The following is a 19,009-nucleotide window of genomic DNA, read 5'->3' as shown; positions in this document are numbered from 1 at the left end:
AATATTTGCTATTTGAAAAATGTGATTTCTTGCCTCATTAATAAAACAAAATGTACATCTCCAGTTGAGACTTCAGGGACAGAATTATCCGTAGTTTTGTACAAATGAACTGACAAAAGGTTTTTATTCAATGAAATGAAATGTGCACAGTAACAATGGTTGGTATGTTTCTTCCTTTAAAGACGTGAACCATATGATTTACAACTGGAATCCCTTTTATCAGGGACCAGTGTCCTTGGCTCACTTCCAGTTGTGATGTTACTTTCACCTTTGCACCATGAGAGTGTTTGTGTTTTCCCAGCGCTCTGCTGTGACAGACATGTTTTCCTTCATGCTCCGGAAGACATTTTGGGTAAGTAGGTTTGTTCGATACTATACTTATTTTACAGAATTTTTTTAAATGCTTGCACAGATCCCACGTGTGTCTGTGTTAAATCTTCTTTTGTCTTACTCAAATCACTCATTTCTACAAACTAGGTCAGTCTTGTCACCTCAGCTCACCTCTACCCTGACAGAGACTGGTTTGAAAATGCACATTGTGTGTTTTTTTTGTTTGGTATTTTCGGTGGCTTGGTCCAGTTGCATAAGTGTAACCATGTTTGTCTGATAACTGTGGTTATCAGGTTGTTAGAAGAGAAAAGAGCCCCACTGTTTGTCCCAGAACATTTTTTGTTAGAGGAAAATTGACTGTGCAGTCGGCTCTTTATGCAAAACGTAATATAGTCACAGCTTAGAGAACATAATTAACACAAAAGATGAAAGTAGACTTGCTTCAACATATATTTATGCTTGAATAGTAAACTGTGTATTAAGCCAAAGTAAAACATAGTTATGTAACTATCACGCAGGTACAAGCTGCTTTCAACAAACACGACCCTGATAACCACGTCACAGCTTGTCTGGGTATATTCCCCATTACACTTTTCATGTCCAAGGTTTTCCATAACCGCTCCACTGAATAACACATTTGGTTTTTCACTGCCTTTCAAATAATGCATTGTTTAGAACATCAAAAGACACATTATTCCAGCTCCCTTGTTTCAGAGCCCCCGGTGCAAAGCACAATAATTTTGAGTGATGAAAGTGTTTGTGCACAGGCGTACTCTTCATGAGCTTCTCAAAAGACACAAAAGGAGCAATCTTAGACAATAACAACAAAACAAGACCACTCTGGAAACTTTTCAACCTTTCACAGCTTACAGCACAATGGAGAGTTGCATCAGATCCTGTGACTTGGTATCAGTTTCCTCATTTAGGATTTATAAGCGATGAAGAGCAGAACAATCTATTCAGGCTCTTCGCAAATCAGACTTACGCAAGTCTGAGGCAGAGAACAGTTTGACAACCATCAGAAAGTGGATAAATATTTTCTGACTCTTGTGTTTCTTGTGTATCCACTGCCCCCACGCTGCAGCCCCTCTTCCCCAGGGTTTCGGGATGTTTGGGCCGAGATTGCCAAACCACTGTGGAGTCATGCAGGCGAGGCCTCAGCAGCTCCAGTGGCTGGACGGGGCAGGAGAGCCTGGCCCAGGATGACCCAGAGATGTGGAGCCTCCTGCAGCAGGAGAAGGACCGGCAGTGTCGCGGCCTGGAGCTCATCGCATCAGAGGTGAGAGCCAACAATAAAAAAAGACAGGGGCAGAAGCAGTAGTAGAAGTGAGTGGAGATTTATTATGTTTCATCATCAGTTTGAGCTTCATGATTTTCATTTACTGTTACATTTAGTATTGAATATTAATTCAAATACTAGATTTGAAATCACTGATCATGAAGTTGAGTTGAACTGAAACTGAGCAGTGGAGAGTAATTGATAGTGATGAGGTCATATTGGAGAGTCGGGTAAATCCCTTTATCGCTGATTTAAAAGAATATTGAAATAACTATTTTTTACATAGCCCTGAACATAGTGCATGCACTGTAATGGCAACATGGTTTAACTATAACATGTAATCACTGTATTCCTGTAACGTGTGTTGGCAGCGTAACTCTGTTCAACCCTCTCAGACCATAGACTGTATATAAAGATGTCAGCTCCTCAAAAGTGAAGCCAGAGCCTCTCGATCACCACCTGGTGGCTGGCTGCAGTATATGTCATAAATCCCACCTCCTCCATGTTAGTGGATGGGACACCGACCAATTTATTTATTCATATGCAAATTTTTTCAGTAAATATGGTTAGCCTTTTTTTGATGCTACAAAAATGTTATATTTCTGGAAAGTGGAAGGAAGTGGAGTCCATCTTTATGTACAGTCCATGTCTCACACATGCTCTTCTCAATATAAAAGTCCTTCATCAAGCAAATAAATGCTTTAATTTTACACAAGGTGATAACATAAATATCATCTGTGGGTGAAATCACTCAGACCATACAGATTATACGTGGATTAATTTCAACTAATTGTCAGCCATGATGCAAATTTGTTGAGGCTTCACCTGTGACAAACAGGGATAATTCATAATCAGTGAATTATACTCAAATATATTTCAATATGTAAATCTTGTGTAGTCACATTTTTTCTTATTACCTGCAAAGCTTTTGATTTAATGCTTAGTTAAAATTCTTGCCTTCCATCTTCTCTGTGAAAGCAGCTGTTCAACCTGTGAATATAGAAGATGATAAAGACATTAAGACTGATTATCTCATGAGGTTTTCTTTGGACAGACATGTTAAAGGTGTTGTGTGTGAGACAGAAGGCAAGAAAGACACTCAAGGAGGAGCCCATCCAGCCGTATAACCAAATGTCACCAGAGCTGCAGTTTTTAGAATTGATCTGTTTTTCTTCACAGAGATTTCTTGAACATTCTCCCCCTGTGAAAAGTGAAAGTTACTGATTCCATCTAAGTGGAAGCTGTGGAGAAAAGAAGGGAGCTTTCATTCCTTTATTCTCTAGCAATTATGAATCCAGCACCATCAGTCACAATGACATCTAAAAGATTTTCATATTTTTGCTCATGTGCTGCCAGTCAGTCAGTCGCCGTCGCAGGCTGACTCCCAACAGAGAGTCTGCGTCTTTTCTTCAGGAGCAGTCAAATGATCCCAGTAGGTTCCCTCACTGATTTCTGCCATTGATCTACAGTGAGACAGAAGAGGAGGTGTGTGTGTGTGTGTGTGTGTGTGTGTGTGTGTGTGTGTGTGAGTGTGTGTGTGTGTGTGTGTGTGTGTGTGTGTGTGTGTGTGTGTGTGTGAGTGTGCTACTGTGTGTTAAGGTAGAGTTTTGAAAATGTCCTAGAGAGACACATGTCACACGGGGGACAGGCTTGAAATCCCGCAGCTATGATTTCGGGTTCCCGAACAGAGGCAGGCTTAGTATAATAACAAGGCAGAGGGGGACAGCGAGAGAGACAGATAGAGAGAGAGGCTGTGCAGGAGTGAGAGTAGGGAAAAAACACTGAGACCGAAGGAAAAATTCATTTACATTCATTTCCTTTTCTTTCTGCAGCTCCATCTCTCTTCTGACTCTCAACTGGGGAGATTTGACATCTTGCCCGAGCCCTATGGGGATCAGGCAGAGTGAATATGGAGGGATTTTTTGACAGATTTCGCCATATTCATCCATTAATTTTGACTACCTCCAATATTTAGTTATTTTTAAATGAGCTCATTTCAGCTTTCCGCAATGATTGACCTTTTGTAAAGATTAATGCAACAAACTGATTTAAATAGCTTTGTCCTTCTCTGATTCTGGAACGTGTCTTTCTTTTTTATAATTGGTGTTTATAAGAGAAATGCTAAACTAAAACAGACAATAACTAGAGGATGACTGTGGTTGTTCTGTGTAGCCGGGTCCTCGCTGAAACAGATCTTCAGTCACCCTTATCCAGTTTACATTTATATGAGGACATTGTTCTGAATATTTAAGCCTGATAGAAAAGAAACAGTGTGCGGTTCTGGATCCTGACTCTGAGCTTGTTTGTCCTGTCAGAACTTCTGCAGCCGTGCAGCGCTCGAGGCCCAGGGCTCATGTCTGAACAACAAATACTCTGAGGGCTACCCAGGACAAAGGTAACTACGAGGACAATGAACTTTCCTCAATGCACACACTGACCAAAATTACAGAGCTTCAAAAGATGATCAGAATCCCAATGAATCCAGGGCTTCTGAAAAGTTTCATCAAATGTCAGTTAAGTGGACCTGTGTTGTTAATTTTACTCCCAGATCACAATTCAACACAAAACGATAAAATATCATGACAGCACAAAATATGATACAATGATATTAGACACAATCTGACAAAATATAATATGATACAGTACAATATGTGATATGATATGAAACAATATGAAACAATTCAAAATTATTATCACTTTGTTCTATAAACATATAACAATTTGATTTGGTGCTCTTAAAAAATTAAAAAAAATAATAAAGCACAATATTTAAAAAATATAGATATTTTCAACACACAGGGAAATACTTTAAGAATATTCAGATTTTAATATAATATTAATACACCATCTTCATCATTTATCCCATCAAATGAATGAAGGTAATGGAGGCCTTTGTGTGTCACAGGTACTATGGAGGTGCAGAGGTAGTGGATCAGATTGAGCTGCTGTGTCAGAAACGAGCGCTCGACGCCTTTGGTCTGGACCCCAGTGTGTGGGGCGTCAACGTCCAGCCATACTCCGGCTCCCCCGCTAACTTTGCAGCCTACACATCTGTACTTCAGCCTCATGACCGCATCATGGGCCTGGATCTGCCTGACGGAGGACAGTGAGTCAACATCTTTCTATAATGCCATCACTGTAAAAACTGAAAATAACATCAACTTAAATTCTGTTGAATAACATTTTTCTCCAACAAGAATAAGCAAAAGTTAATACTTATAAAATGAGGAAAATGTAAAAATTGGGTAAAATGTATTTATTAAGTCCTACTTAGTACTTTTAGATGGAGATTTTATTAAATGTCTGACATCTATTACATTACCAGTTGCTGCAGTTTGACATTGGCAGTATAATTGACATTGGCAGAACAATGAAGCCTGTCGAACATGTAACTGTAATTTTCCTCTCAGAAGAGAAGGAAATACGGTCTGTAAATGGTCAGTATTATGCAATTGGCTCCAGGGCCACAGCCACCACAAATATAATATGGTATATAAGGTATAAGTAATATTGAGTCTCTAGATAATCAGACAAATACTAGATGGGTAGGACTAAAGGAAGGATGAATATGATGTGTTTCATCATTTGTGCTAAATCTGATGATGTAAATATCCTGGTGAGATGGAAGAGAAACCAGGAGCTCGACAAGTCAGAACAAGTTCACACTCAGTGCTGAAGAAAACCTCACATGAACCCTCCGCTGAACATGCTGAACTCAAATAATGTCCATTCTGCAACATTTCAGCCTTACCCATGGCTACATGACAGATGCCAAGAGGATCTCTGCCACCTCCATCTACTTTGAGTCGATGCCTTACAAGCTGGATGTGAGTCATGATTTGACTTTTGGTGAATAGGAATAAAGATTTGAATCATATTCGTCAAAGCAAGTCTGTGGGGGAAATAATACCTCCCTAGCTGAAAAGATATCAACCTTTCCTGCCTCTATGTGTCCACCTTTATTATCTCAGCCCAGAACAGGTCTCATAGATTATGAGCGGCTGGAGACGACGGCCCGGCTCTTCAGGCCCAGACTTATCATCGCAGGAACCAGCGCCTACGCTCGCCTCATCGACTACGCTTGCATGAAGAAGGTACGTAGAACATTAAAAGTAGGAAACACAAAATGTGGGTGTCCAAGGAAACGTTTCCAAACGATGGCTGGTTTCACTTATTGTCTCTGACTGTGTGTGTTGCAGCTGTGTGTGGAGCTGAAAGCCTACCTGCTGGCAGATATGGCTCATATCAGCGGCCTGGTGGCAGCAGGGGCTGTTCCATCCCCTTTCCACCATGCTGACCTGGTCACATCCACTACCCATAAGTCCCTGCGCGGAGCGAGGTGAGGGCCTGGATACCGTGGGACTTTGATAAGCTCAAGAGGACAGGACAAGTTTATTTTCCCTTTTAAAATGTCAAGCATTGCGTTCTTTTTCTCTCTCTCCACTCTGCAGGGCCGGTCTGATCTTCTACCGCAAAGGCGTGCGCTCTGTGGATAACAAAGGTCGGGAGGTGACCTACGACCTCCAGGACAGGGTGAACTTTGCCGTGTTCCCTTCGCTTCAGGGAGGGCCTCACAACCACGCCATTGCCGGGGTGGCCGTCGCCCTAAAACAGGTCCAACTTACTTTTACATAAAAAATTCAACAAAAGCCTAGAGGAGATTAAATGCTCTGGGGAAACCAATCTGCAGATCATTTTAAACTGCAGCGTAATTTCAGTTGCTCATATATAAATCATTTATTCCTATCTGGAGTGTCCTGGTGTGGACTCTGTAACTGGGATTTCTCTCTGCAGGCGTCCACTCCCATGTTCAAACAGTACATCAGTCAAGTGCTGCTGAACGCCAAGGCCATGGCTGACGCTCTGCTGAAGAGAGGCTACACCCTGGTGTCAGGTAGCGAAGCAACTTCTGATGATTAAGATGCACGTCATGTGGTTTTTTTGTTTAGTTGTACATGCACATACACAGGGTTAAGGTTAGAGTCGACACTTTTCTTTATAGTTTTGTGTCTTTCCCACTGATTCTGTATTCAGAATTAGTTGTAAGTAATATTGTTTTTCTGTCTTTCCATGTCCCTGACAGAGAGATCCTCTAAATCACTGTGATCATTCATTTTGAGGAAAGTCTCTCTCCTCCTCTTCCTCCTCTTCCTCTTAGGTGGAACCGACAACCATCTGGTCTTAGTTGACCTACGACCTCGCGGGATGGACGGGGCTCGGGCCGAGAGGGTCCTGGAGCTGGCGTCCATCACCGCCAACAAGAACACCTGCCCAGGAGACAAGAGCGCCCTCACTCCAGGAGGACTCAGGCTCGGTACTTAGATAAAAACATGAAAGCTGGTGCAGGATGTGTGTGTAAATGGATTATTCTTGGTGATGAGCACTGCAGGAGCTTGTTTGTGCAGAATCTGTCAACCAGTCAGTCTTCCTACCTGTATGATATTGGACTCTTTCTTCTCTGCCTGTCTGTCTTATAGCTTTCGTCTGTCTGTTCGTCTCTGTGTCCGTCAGCCTGTCACTCATGAGTCAGCATGTCTCTCTCAACTGCACCAGTCTTAACCTCCTCATCAACTTTCTCAACTGTGAAATCTTTTTTTTAAATTCTTAATTTTCTTTTATCTGTTGTTGTTTTCTTCACAGGAACTCCAGCTCTGACGTCCCGACAGTTCAACGAGACAGACTTCAAGAAGGTTGTGGAATTTATTGATGAAGGGATTCAGATCGCACTGGATGTGAAGAAGAAGACTGGTGGGTGAAGAAGAGGAAGGAATTTCTTTGCTTTTTGTAAACTCATGATTTATCCAGAGAGAATGGTAGAGGTATGGTGGTAATGGTAGACACAGGTTTCCAAGCACATGCTGGGGACACCTTCACAATATTATATATTTTTTTACAGCAATGAAGGATATTTTTAGACTGATTGATACGACTAAAACCAAAGGCTTGTTTCTGTTGTTGATGTTTCATCCCTCTCTCAACAGGAAACCTGGCCAGCTTCAGGTCCTTCCTGCTGCAGGACCCAAAGACAGTGTCACGCATCTCAGAGCTCCGCCAGCGGGTGGAGCTATTCTCAAGACCCTTCCCCATGCCAGGATTCACTGACCACTGACAACACCCCCTCACGACCCCATGGACATACTGGATCCTTCAGACCTGCTCTAATGTCACGTGTCAAAGTATTAAGACTGGTCATAATATAATAATGTTATTTCATCTTACATAAAAGGAACATTCCAATATTACACATTTATTATTTTTAATGGTTGTAATTAGGGATGCACCGATATGGAAATTCTTGGCCGATACCGATACCGATATTTAAAACAACAATCTAGCCGATAGCCGATACCGATACCGATATTTGTTTATTACTTGCATGTGGCCTTCTTGGTGTGTAACGCCGGGTTTACACCGGGCGCTGAAGCGCCGCCCCGCGCCGCGCAGCGTTATTCTCAAGCGCGCAGCCGCCTGGCTGTTCACACCGGACCTGCATTTCTCCGCGTCGGTCAGCCCGTGATTCTCCGCTTGTTGTTGTATGTAACCCGTTCAATGTCGGGTGTCGGGGGTAAATGACGTATTCTCCAAGCAAGCCTTTAGCCCCCCCCCTCTCTCTCTTTTTATCTATATGACTGCTTGTGTGGCTGTAGTGGATGGGCAGAGGGGGACATTTAATTATGTGATTGGGAAAATTGGGAAAATTAAAACTCCAGGACAACAGAAGGGGAATACAAAGTATGGGATGCATATTTGATCATTTATATCATATCAAATATGTCATTTATATCGTTTAAAATCATTTTTCAGTCTGTTTCCTGGCGCGATACGCTCGCTCGCACGCCGAAACCATCGGTGAAGGGCACTGGCGCGGCGCGGCGCATCGCAGCTCATGTGAACCGCACAAAGGTTTAACAGGGGGGGGGGATGGGAGGCGCCTGGCTTTCCTTGGCGCTGCGCTGCGCGGCGCGGCGCTTCAGCGCCCGGTGTAAACCCGGCGTCAGTGTACCATAATCTGGATGCCAGATTGGCAGGCTGCAGAAAACATACCAATGAATATCGGCCAATGTTATCGGTGAAAGTCAAGTTTATTACCGATACGCCGATAGCAGTAAACGAGGCGAATATCGGCCGCTACCGATATACGGCCGATACATCGGTGCACCTCTAGTTGTAATAATAATAATAATGATGGTTATTAATAATTAAATAACTTAGTAAAGGCTGTATTATATTGTTGTATTACATATATAAGAATTTATATGTCCAACCATAACTCATTCTTTGGGCACCTATAAACAGAGGCTTTTTTAAAATGCTAGTGATTATTTAGTAAAACACTTAAACATGTCCCAACATAGCTAAATTATAACACGTTATAATTCAATTATCAAATACTCATATAGTGCTGATTAATGCTAAATAAGGAAACTCATGGTAAAGTGTTACCTCTGTGTTTTATGCTCCTTATGAAGCGATACCATAATAATGAAAGGATGTTACAGCAGGTTATCACACTGCCAGGTTTAGTTGTATTAGCATCTCATTCAGCAGAAATATATAATAATTAGACTTTGACTACTTATTACAGTGCTGGGCAAAAAAGTTGGACTACTTTGAAAAGTAATGTTTGAAACTACTAAGTGTGGGAAACTGTTTGTTTGATGACAAGATTGATAATGCTACTCATTTACATGAAGTTGGAATTCATTTGATAAAATACTGTACTCTGCTGTACATTATCTGGCAGTTGATATATGGACATGTTTCCTCTTGAGAGACAGGACAGCTAATAGACGACTGTAATTCTACTTATGTATTTGGCTTTTTGTCACCAAACTCTTTTAAGGGCCCTTGTCGACGTCAGGCTTTGTCCCGGAGCCTGGGAAACTCACAGCAGCTGCGTTGGGAATTGAAACACACTCACAGTTTACACCGGTTTGCACCCACGACACCACAAACCAGATATCCAAACAGTTATACAAACTCCAATTCTTTTGGTAAAACGTACTAATGTCACATACTTTACCTACACTTTGATTTGTAATTGTTAAGGATTTGCAAAATTGAAATAAAAAGTCTGAATAGAAGTTGGTTGACTTTTGGAATAAATCTCTCTGTTGTCACTTGCACTGGTCTCACTGTGGTACGTGAAACCCTGCTGCTGTGTAACACTTGATAGAGAGGCAGGAAAATGATTTATCTTTACAGTCGAAGGAAGGAGAAGACTTGAGATTCTGTAAACACTGATCCGTGTTAAGCTGCAGGCATTTCCTCCATTTTCTCTGTCAACTTTGGTTCAGAAAGAGGAGATACAAGACACAGATCTGACATGAAGATTAGTCGGAGCCAAAGAGAAAAAACATCTTCATTCAGCTGTTTCCTGCCAATTTGTATTTTTGTGCTACTGTCTCTTTAAGTCACCCTGCTTTACCATATTAGTAATGCTAATAAACACACTTCGTTATATACGTGAGAAGATTATTACATTATGTAACACCAGTGTCCTTCACTGTCTACAGAAAAACCTTCTGAAGCTGCGTCTCGATTTATTTAAATGCTTCCTGACGTGTGCTCCCTGCAGTCAGTGATGTTCTAATGTCTTTTTCAGAGAATGATGTTTCCTCTTAGACACAAAGTGCTTCATAGTGCAGCACTAAACTTCTGCCTTAATATTTGTTTCACTGAAGAACTGAAGGAGCTTTTGTTTTTGTCAGATGTCTTTTTAAGATCCGTCCTTTAGTTTGAAATGTATTGCTTCAGCCTCTGCCAGAGGAATGTGTCCCCTCCATAGAGAGTGAACAGCTGAATCACAGGTCGAAGGTCAGGGCAGCTCTCAGCTCTGTCGTCAGAAAACACACAAGGACACACAGACACACACATGCAGCATCACAACACAAATAACGACTCATCCGCTTCATCTCTGTGTCTGTTTCTCATGACCTGACAACACCTTTGACGCAGTGTGTGCGTGTGTGTGTGTGTTAATCTTTAGGCCTTTGAATATCCTTTAGGGAAATCATTTGATCCCACATTTTCCATCATTCGAGGTCACCAGACCTCTCCTTGTTGCTGCAACTTTCCCTGTTGCGTTCACAAGAAGGATGTTTTTTTAGGGGGATCTACGTTATTCTTATTCTCGCCTCATTCCCTCGTTTTGTTGCGTTACGGGGCGGAGAGCCCACAGCCGACTGAGATGAATACGAGCACGGAGCCGAAGGAGAGTCTGAGGTTTCTTAAGAGGATGAAACACGAATCTCACCTTCACTGAACAAAGCTCAGAGTTACTGTAAAAATTCTAAAAGTTTGTTTCATTTATCCTTCAGAGGTAGTGAGGTAGTTACTGAGGAAGAGAATAAAGCGTGAGAGAGGGAGTTTGAAGTTATGGACTGACAAATTATGAGCGTTCCCACAGATTTATGTTAGTTTTAACATAATCTTTCTTCATTTGCGAGATCATTTTTGAATTAGCACTTTTTTCAGTATTCAGTTCACAACAAAGTAAGAATGGAAGAAACAGAGGTTTGATTTCTTTACTGTTTATTTAATTTCAGTCTGTAACCATCTTTTCTTCTTTATGTGGATATTTTTAAAGATTAAACCTTCACAGATGTCGTTCCTAATGGATCAAGACCGTTTCATTTTCATCCTACGTGTGCTCTGTGTGCTTGTTTCTGCAAACTGCAGACACATTAGTACCTGGATGTTGACTGTGTGCGTGTGTGTGTGTGCTCAGGTTTTACACAGTGTGCTCTGCTGTCATACATCAACGCCATGCTGAGGGACTGTTCAACATCCTGCCACTGTTGCCAATGATCAAAGACACAGGGCTGCTGTCACACACATACACTGTTGCACATGGAGACACACACACACACACACACACACACACACACACACACTGCACTAAAGGTGGTCGTAGAAGCACCAATCATCAGGCTGCAAAGTGATAGCTGCACTGCAGATGGATTTGTTCCATCAGAGTTGATACTGATACGATGTGGAAAAAGATCTGTATCTAACTGTGTGCCGTGCAGGTGAAAGTCACCTGTCTGTGTGTGTGTGTGTGTGTGTGTGTGTGTGTGTGTGTGTGTGTGTGTGTGTGTGTTTCTCATGAAGACCCCAGTAAACCTCATGGGGACCCAAGCTTGGTCGTAATTAGGCAAAACCTAATTTTCAGAGGTCCTGGTTAAGATCAGATGTAAGATGTGAAACGTGGTTAGGTGAAGCTTAGGGTTAGTCCTGTAGTGAGCATGGTTAATGTTAGGGATAAGGATTTGGTTGAGCTGTCCATAATGAATGGAAGTCAAAGCAAAGTCCAAATAAGGATAACTACAAAAAAACTTGTGTGTGTGTGTGTGTGTGTGTGTGTGTGCATGTGTGATGAATAATACTCTCATCCAAACATGAATCTGACGGTTTCTTTATTGAAAGAATACAGCTTTGTTTATGCATCACTACCATTTTCATACCTTACAGAGACATTGTGGACATTAGAGGCTGCTAAACACAGAAGAAACACGTGCAATTCAGTCTCATTAACTCCAGTGAGCTGCAGCAGGGTAAAGTGTAATTTAATAAGAAGTTTGTACATTTAAAAGCTCCACACTTGAAGAATATGAGACACAAGTTTCTCAGCGGCAGAAGCAACACTGTTCTGCATTTAACCTTCAGACACTGAAAATGAGAACAAAAAACTTAGAGAAGCACATCAGAGTGTGAGAGATGCCTTGAGCGTTTAAATTAATGCATTAATACTTCTAAAACCCTGCGGCATAGTTAACAAAATACTAAGTGTCCTTTATGATTTATGAGCAAAACAGACCAGGAAGGTTTAGACATGGAGGAAGAATGTACATACATGAATCATATGTGATACATTGAATTATTATGTGACAATCTCACTTGTATTATCAATGTTACCATGTTATCACCAGTGACACTTTAGGTTTAAGGAGCCTGACCCAGGATCAGGAGAGGAGCAGGATGAATCTGACCCTGGATTAGGATTTTCGAAGACGTGTAAACTCTGATTTAAAACTTAGGTCCATCCTTCTTCAAGTTTTTGTAGTCTGTGTTGACGGCGACAAACTGAGGAAGAAGACGATCAGAAAGAAACAGAATCTCGATGTTATAATATCTGCATCCAAACAAAAATGTAGATTATAGTTAGTGTGTAACGCTGTGTCTTTATTTACCTTGTACTGATATGTGGGGTCAAGTTTATTCCAAGGCTCAGGGTTGTTGTTCTTGTTCCAGCTAAACACAAACAAATGAACAAACTTCAGATAAACTGGCATCGTGTCAGGCTGTTTAAGAATCTGATCTACATGAACAAAGCTCTCATTTCAGAACTAGCACGCCAATATTCTTCCCCCCGCTGATACTGATACCCCTGAGAGCTGCTTTATTCCATCCCTGCTTAGTTAGATAGCACACAAAATAAAAAATAAAATAAGATAAAACAGAAGTTGAGGGTCACATTCAAACTCAGTGCACAGTGCGTGCTTTAATCCCGCTGTGCCGCCACCAGGACGCTCGCTCTCATAATTTCATCAAGCCTGTAAACAGTCAGCTGCTGTAAAGAAGTGATGAAAGACCTGCAGCGGTGCACCATCCCGTGCGCTCTTCTTAAAAGCACTTAGCTGTGCTGTGCTGTTATTGGAGTATCATTATGAGCAGATCAACAGTTTGGATAGCAGCGGGAGGAGAGGACGTCCAAACAAGAGGCGGGTGGAGGGAGGAATGAAAGCAAGCACGGGCACCCTGTGGTCAGCAACACTCAGAAAACAGATCTCTGTGTTTAATCATGGTGAAAAGTGTCCGTCTGCCCTCCACAAGCCTCATTAAAATGATAACACATCTTCATTTCAATCTGACAGGAATGAAGTCTGACTTTAATGAGGCTAAAAGGAATATTTCCTTATTAATGTGAAAACAGAACTTAACCGGTGTCTTAACACGTTTATTGACAAGTTGTCAGCTGATTCTTTGTGCTCAGTGAGGCACTGGATCCAAAAAAACGATGTTTAACAATTAGAAAATACAGATGTTCCAATTTTAATGCCCATGAAAGAAGCAAGAATCATACTGACATCACACATTTTTGTCATCACACTCATTTTTTTATTGCATAATATCATAAGTCAGATTGAATATTTTGAAGGTCCTTACACAACATAGGGTCCTCTGGCCAAGCGGAACAGATACACAGCCGCACCGCCTAGTCCCAAACAGATGAAGAAGAACTGGGGGATGAGCTGAAGGCAGAGAGAGAGAAAATCAAAAGGTTACACTTCTTAAATGTAATGGTATTCTAGTTTATTTTGACTTTTTCAGAAATCGAAAACTGCCAGAGGCAATACGACTCTCTGATTGACACTTGATTGGTTGGTTGGCTGGCTGGCAGGTTGGTTGGTTGGTTGGTTAGTTAGTTGGTTAGTTGATTGGCTAGTTGTTGGTTGGTTGGTTGGTTGGTTGGTTAGTTGATTGGCTAGTTGTTGGTTGGTTGGTTGGTTGGTTGGTTGGTTGGTTGGTTGGTTAGTTAGTTGGTTAGTTGATTGGCTAGTTGTTGGTTGGTTGGTTGGTTGGTTGGTTAGTTGATTGGCTAGTTGTTGGTTGGTTGGTTGGTTGGTTGGTTGGTTGGTTGGTTGGTTGGTTGGTTGGTTGGTTGGTTGGTTGGTTGATTGGCTGGTTAGTTGATTGGCAGGTTGGTTGGTTAATTGGTTGGTTGGTTGGTTAGTTGATTGGCTAGTTGTTGGTTGGTTGGTTGGTTGGTTGGTTGGTTGGTTGGTTGGTTGGTTAGTTGATTGGCTAGTTGTTGGTTGGTTGTTGGTTGGTTGGTTGGTTACACAGTCAAACCTAAATGTGCTCAGCATTCAAGTATGGAGTATGTTTACATAAAATAAATTCCCTACCAGTAAGTGTAGATTTTAAACATGACATCTTTTTTTGTTTATCCTGTAAAAGTTGTGTTTTACCATTGAACTAATTTTGACTGAACCTGCACATTGTGGCCTGATGTCTGTTTTATCCATGTTTCTGCATTTTAATTTTACTGTTAAACCAACTGCCGTACAACACCGTTATGCTCCGACAGCTACCCTACATGAATAAAGATTATATGCTAATTTCAACAAATAGTCTCCTATCTCTATAGGTTCTTACAGTGTTTAACCTACAGATAAGATGTGTCGACTAATTCCAAAATGTCTGGCTTCTTGGTGCATGGGTTTACGGTTTGGTCTAAATATGATACACATGTCAACCAGTTATTGTTTCTTCATGTGAAACGTACTGGGAGGGTTTCTTTAATAATCCCAACTTGACTCTGTGTTTTGGGGACGCTATGGAGCCCCTTGACAACATCAGAGCAGACTGTTCATTATCAGGAGGGGGGGCTTAAAGAGACAGAAGCTAAAACCAAGCTTTTCAGACAGAGGCTGAGAAGAGGTGCTGCAGCAATGGACAGTATATGAGGAAAGGGATGTGTTTATCTAAACCTTTTCCACTTTATATACTTTAAGTTGTGGGTGATTTGGACACACCTGCAAACTATCTGATAAACTCTCCATCTGTCTGTCCATCTCCGTGCTGTCTGTGGTCCCGTCTGACTCTGGCTTCAACAGTCTGTCTCATCTCTGTCTGTCGGCCTGTTGTAACTTGCGGCTTTTTGAGGCTCACATGGATTTGCTCCCTGCAGCTACTCTCTCTCTCTCTCTCTCCCTTTTCTCTCTTGCTGTCTGTCTCTCTGCCTGTTAGTCTGTTCTGATGATATTAAGGAGCTCTGGTGGAGTCTCATAGGGATTTCTTCCCTGCAGTGTCTCTCTCTCGCTGTGTCCTTCTCCTGGGACGCTGATGACAAGAAGTTAAAACTCTGTCACTCTGTTCTCTGACAGCAGAGGTGGTAAAAAAAAAAGAAAAGCAGAGGTAATCCCGTCCCCTGCAGGGACAATTTATATTTATTTCATTCCAACTACTCGTTTCCCAAATGCTGAGATTTTTTGTCAGTTTAGATTTGGGTGGTTTGTAAAAGTCCCAGAGTTTAAAAAGACTCAGTTTGACTTGAATTTAAATGAGACACCAAAGCAACTGAATAAAAATGAAATGATACAACATAAGATTTTTGCCTCTTAGTTTGACTAATACATTTACCAACACTCTAATAAGGTTTTGACAATGTGTTAGTGCTATAAAACTTGAGTTTTGATCGGAATTTAAAAGACTTACCGGGTGCAGGGGCTACAAATTAGCTTCAGTAAGCTGCCCTGCTGCATACAGTTTAATTTACATCACATTTCTTTATTCTGTGTGTAACAGTAAAACAGATCCACTCAATACAGGGACTAATAAAAGGGACTACAAAAGTTATAGAGTTAACCTAACTGTATTTACATTGATATTAATGTAGCTAATGTGCACTGCTCTGGCAGAATAGAAATTTAAAAAAAAATTTAAAATACAGGAGCTGGTCAGAAGCTGATTGCATTCAGTGTAGCACATCCACATTTCATTCATTTTCATGTTGATTAGACATTTCTGCCTGGTTGTTTAATTTTATTTTACTTTCATGAATGAAATTAAGGAAATTGTGCAGTTCAGACACTTTGATTGGTTCCCTGATCTAACTTGATCCACATGTTTAAGCATTTTACTTTGAAAACAGGGTAATTACCACTTTGCAAAAAACATGAAAACATTTAAAAACAAAAAAATAGGAAGTAAATAAAGATTACTTACGCCGGGGTGCCTTTTAGCATGCTCTACAGCTGTCCGAAATATCATCTCTCCAGTTCAGGAAGAAATGATTTTATTATAAAGTCAGTAATTTAGGCCCTTGTTATCAACAAGCACAGGCTTTGCAGAGCTGTGCACTGACAGGGTTGGGACCTGTTGTTCTCTGCGTGGGGAGGGAGGAGTGGAGGAGGGGGTGGAGAAAGAGGTCATTTATGTCTGATTGCTCCCTCGTTGGGGGGATTAGACTGATTAGACTGTGCAACAGTTTCTACTTGAAAATCAAGGTTTCATCCTTGGAACTCATTAGTCATATCAGGATGTTTGATCAGAATAAGTTGTGTATTGTCCTGCAGAGAACTCCGAGGCCTGTTCTCCCTCATTTCCTTCATCAAGACTGAAGACTTTTCGTCCCTTTGGGAGCTGAACGGAGGAAATAGAAAAGCATACAAACTCTGTGGCCTTTTAAAAGCCACTGGGGGATATACATGTATGTGTGGATGAACTTCTTCAGTTTGTACACATCAGTAAAGATAACAGTGCAAAAAGACTATGTATACAGATATGCCCAAACACACAGTAAAAACACAGTTCACTTGAAAACTGTGACAACAAAGATAAAATACCATCTCAGAAGAGTAAAGCTCTAAACACAAAAAAACAACATTTAAACACAAACTCAAAAATCAAGTCATTAAAATGCAGTGGGACACTATTCATGGTAAAATAAAATAGAAACAGATGAAGAAAGACCTCAATTGAAAACATAGACACCTGCACAGAAGTCTTTTGTTTTTCCACAATGCTTTCATTTTGTCTCTCTCTCAAAACCACTTCCAGCTGATCACAGTTTCCTGGAGTGATTATCTCGGCAAACCAAGGTCCAGTGACACTCAAAAAAATATTACGGACCACAGTCACCATGTTAGTATCTTATTAGGACTTCAGCACATTAGGAAAGTCAGCACAGACCTGAACGCACATCTGAGAGAGGTTGAAAAAAATGTGTTGTTCCTTAAAAATCAATTAAAAGTTAATTCTCAGGTCGTTGTTTTTTTGTTTTTTTGGGATCAGATTGGATCATTATCAGATCTTAATCCCACTGAAAACATCCTCATCTAAAAGGGTCAAAGCTGAAAAACATTGCATGAAATCATCACCTGGATGAAAACTTCATACAATCTCTGCCAAAAGACGCTACAAAAGACAAACTGCTGTGTTTTGCAGTTCTTCTGTCACTGACTGACACTGACATGTACACTTACCTGTGTGCTTACATCAAACAAAGAAAACCTAATGGACCTGTGTCTATGATTCTATAAAATAATATAATTATAATTCAATTGGACACAGGAGCACTTTGTTTTCAACTGCAGAGATGATTCAATATTAATTACAGGCGTCTGTCTCACGTCTTACGACAGTAAAGACACAAGATGTGTGTTAAAGATGAAAAAGGCAGACGACGCCTCTCATTATCCAGAAATGAAGCCAAAATATCCTGGAAACGTTAACTTTTTAGTTTGTCCCATCCACTAACATGGAGGAAGTGGGGTTTATGAGCTAAACTGAAGCCAACCTGTCAGTTTACTATATCCAGAATCTACCTGTTCAATATCAGACACCTACAGTACAGCTCCTCCTGTCAGGATGAAAACGTGGCTCTGAAAAGTTTGAGGTTGGGTTACAAAAGATTCTAAAAGTTATCACAGTTGTATAAAAAAAGTATGAAACATTCACAGAAACTTCTCCTGCAACATAGTCAACTTTCCCCACAGTCAAATCAAATACCTATTCTGTTCAAAATAAATGTATTTCAAAGGTTCTGGCTAAACTAACTAATCATGACACATGAAAGGAAATTGCTAATTTAACATGCAGCAAACTACAAACTGTTTTGTAGGAATCATTCAAAACTACTGTACTAGAGGGTTTCATACTCAGGAATAGACACATTTTGAGTGGAGTATCCCTTTAACAGATATAATTAAATGAAAGCATAATTATGTTTATGTTTTAAGCACTTTAAAGGAACATATCAGTGTTATGATTCAGGGTAAACAGCAGATATCCAGAGACTCCATTCACTGTACACAGTTTACAGTTTAACTACTTTCTTCTATCAAACATAAACAAATCTTTCTCCACACAAAAGGTGTTTTAGGTCCAGACGACATTTTGGTTCATCTCTATTAACATCTGTCTGCATATGAATAAAAGATAGATTCTACATTTTCACATACACAGATCATAGGTTTTTGGACTGACTCTAATCTTTCAGTCAAACTTCAGTTCATGTCCAGAAAATGTAAAAATCATCTTTTGGTCACTTTAATATGCCTTGAGGCCAGTGTTGTCGAAAGGATCAGCAGGGTCTTCACATGCTCCCATCGTTCTCATGGGAAGCCCTGACATTTGAGATGAAACAGACAAACAGAACTGAGCTGATGAGCCACAAATTCCCACAAGACAATGAAGAGTTTGTCAAACTTTGACATCTTTGAAGAACATGATGAGTAATCTGCTTCTGCTTGATTTGGCATCAGACGTCCGGGAATCTCATATGGACACGTCAACCCGAAATAGTTTTTTTCATGATTTTCAGTGCTGCAAAGCAACCAATTTGCACAAGGGCTGTACTTAACTTGAGAATCACTTTATGCTACTTTCACT

The 19,009-nt window shown here is 40.8% G+C and overlaps 2 protein-coding genes across 5 annotated transcripts; one reads left to right on the top strand and one right to left on the bottom strand.

The window, feature by feature from the left end:
- Positions 1 to 236: 236 nt before the first annotated feature.
- On the top strand, positions 237 to 10,072 carry LOC117764066 (serine hydroxymethyltransferase, mitochondrial-like). 4 transcript variants are annotated; one of them, XM_034589516.1, is made up of 14 exons: positions 261 to 352; positions 1,196 to 1,215; positions 1,399 to 1,609; positions 3,925 to 4,004; positions 4,515 to 4,715; positions 5,355 to 5,436; positions 5,581 to 5,703; positions 5,809 to 5,948; positions 6,061 to 6,223; positions 6,404 to 6,503; positions 6,768 to 6,923; positions 7,250 to 7,357; positions 7,591 to 7,824; positions 9,130 to 10,072. In XM_034589516.1, exons 1-13 carry the CDS (start codon positions 278 to 280, stop codon positions 7,716 to 7,718), a joined length of 1,587 nt encoding a protein of 528 aa, XP_034445407.1. In that variant the 5' UTR covers positions 261 to 277; the 3' UTR covers positions 7,719 to 7,824; positions 9,130 to 10,072. The 4 variants fall into 4 exon arrangements, with proteins under 4 accessions (XP_034445408.1, XP_034445407.1, XP_034445409.1 ...); XM_034589517.1 differs by lacking the exon at positions 1,196 to 1,215 and having other exon boundaries at positions 237 to 352; positions 1,415 to 1,609; XM_034589518.1 differs by lacking the exons at positions 261 to 352; positions 1,196 to 1,215 and adding an exon at positions 2,970 to 3,041 and having other exon boundaries at positions 1,481 to 1,609.
- Positions 10,073 to 12,010: 1,938 nt separating this feature from the next.
- Positions 12,011 to 16,512, bottom strand: ndufa4l2a (NDUFA4 mitochondrial complex associated like 2a). The gene is made up of 4 exons (XM_034589523.1): positions 16,343 to 16,512; positions 13,778 to 13,863; positions 12,802 to 12,862; positions 12,011 to 12,694 (listed from the first exon to the last, which is right to left on the bottom strand). The coding sequence occupies exons 1-4, from the start codon at positions 16,385 to 16,387 to the stop codon at positions 12,638 to 12,640; spliced, it is 249 nt and encodes an 82-aa protein (XP_034445414.1). The 5' UTR covers positions 16,388 to 16,512; the 3' UTR covers positions 12,011 to 12,637.
- Between the last annotated feature and the right edge of the window lie 2,497 nt (positions 16,513 to 19,009).

Source organism: Hippoglossus hippoglossus, chromosome 7, assembly GCF_009819705.1.
Source record: "Hippoglossus hippoglossus isolate fHipHip1 chromosome 7, fHipHip1.pri, whole genome shotgun sequence".
NCBI lineage: Eukaryota > Metazoa > Chordata > Actinopteri > Pleuronectiformes > Pleuronectidae > Hippoglossus > Hippoglossus hippoglossus.
This window is presented reverse-complemented; position numbering and strand designations above follow the sequence as displayed.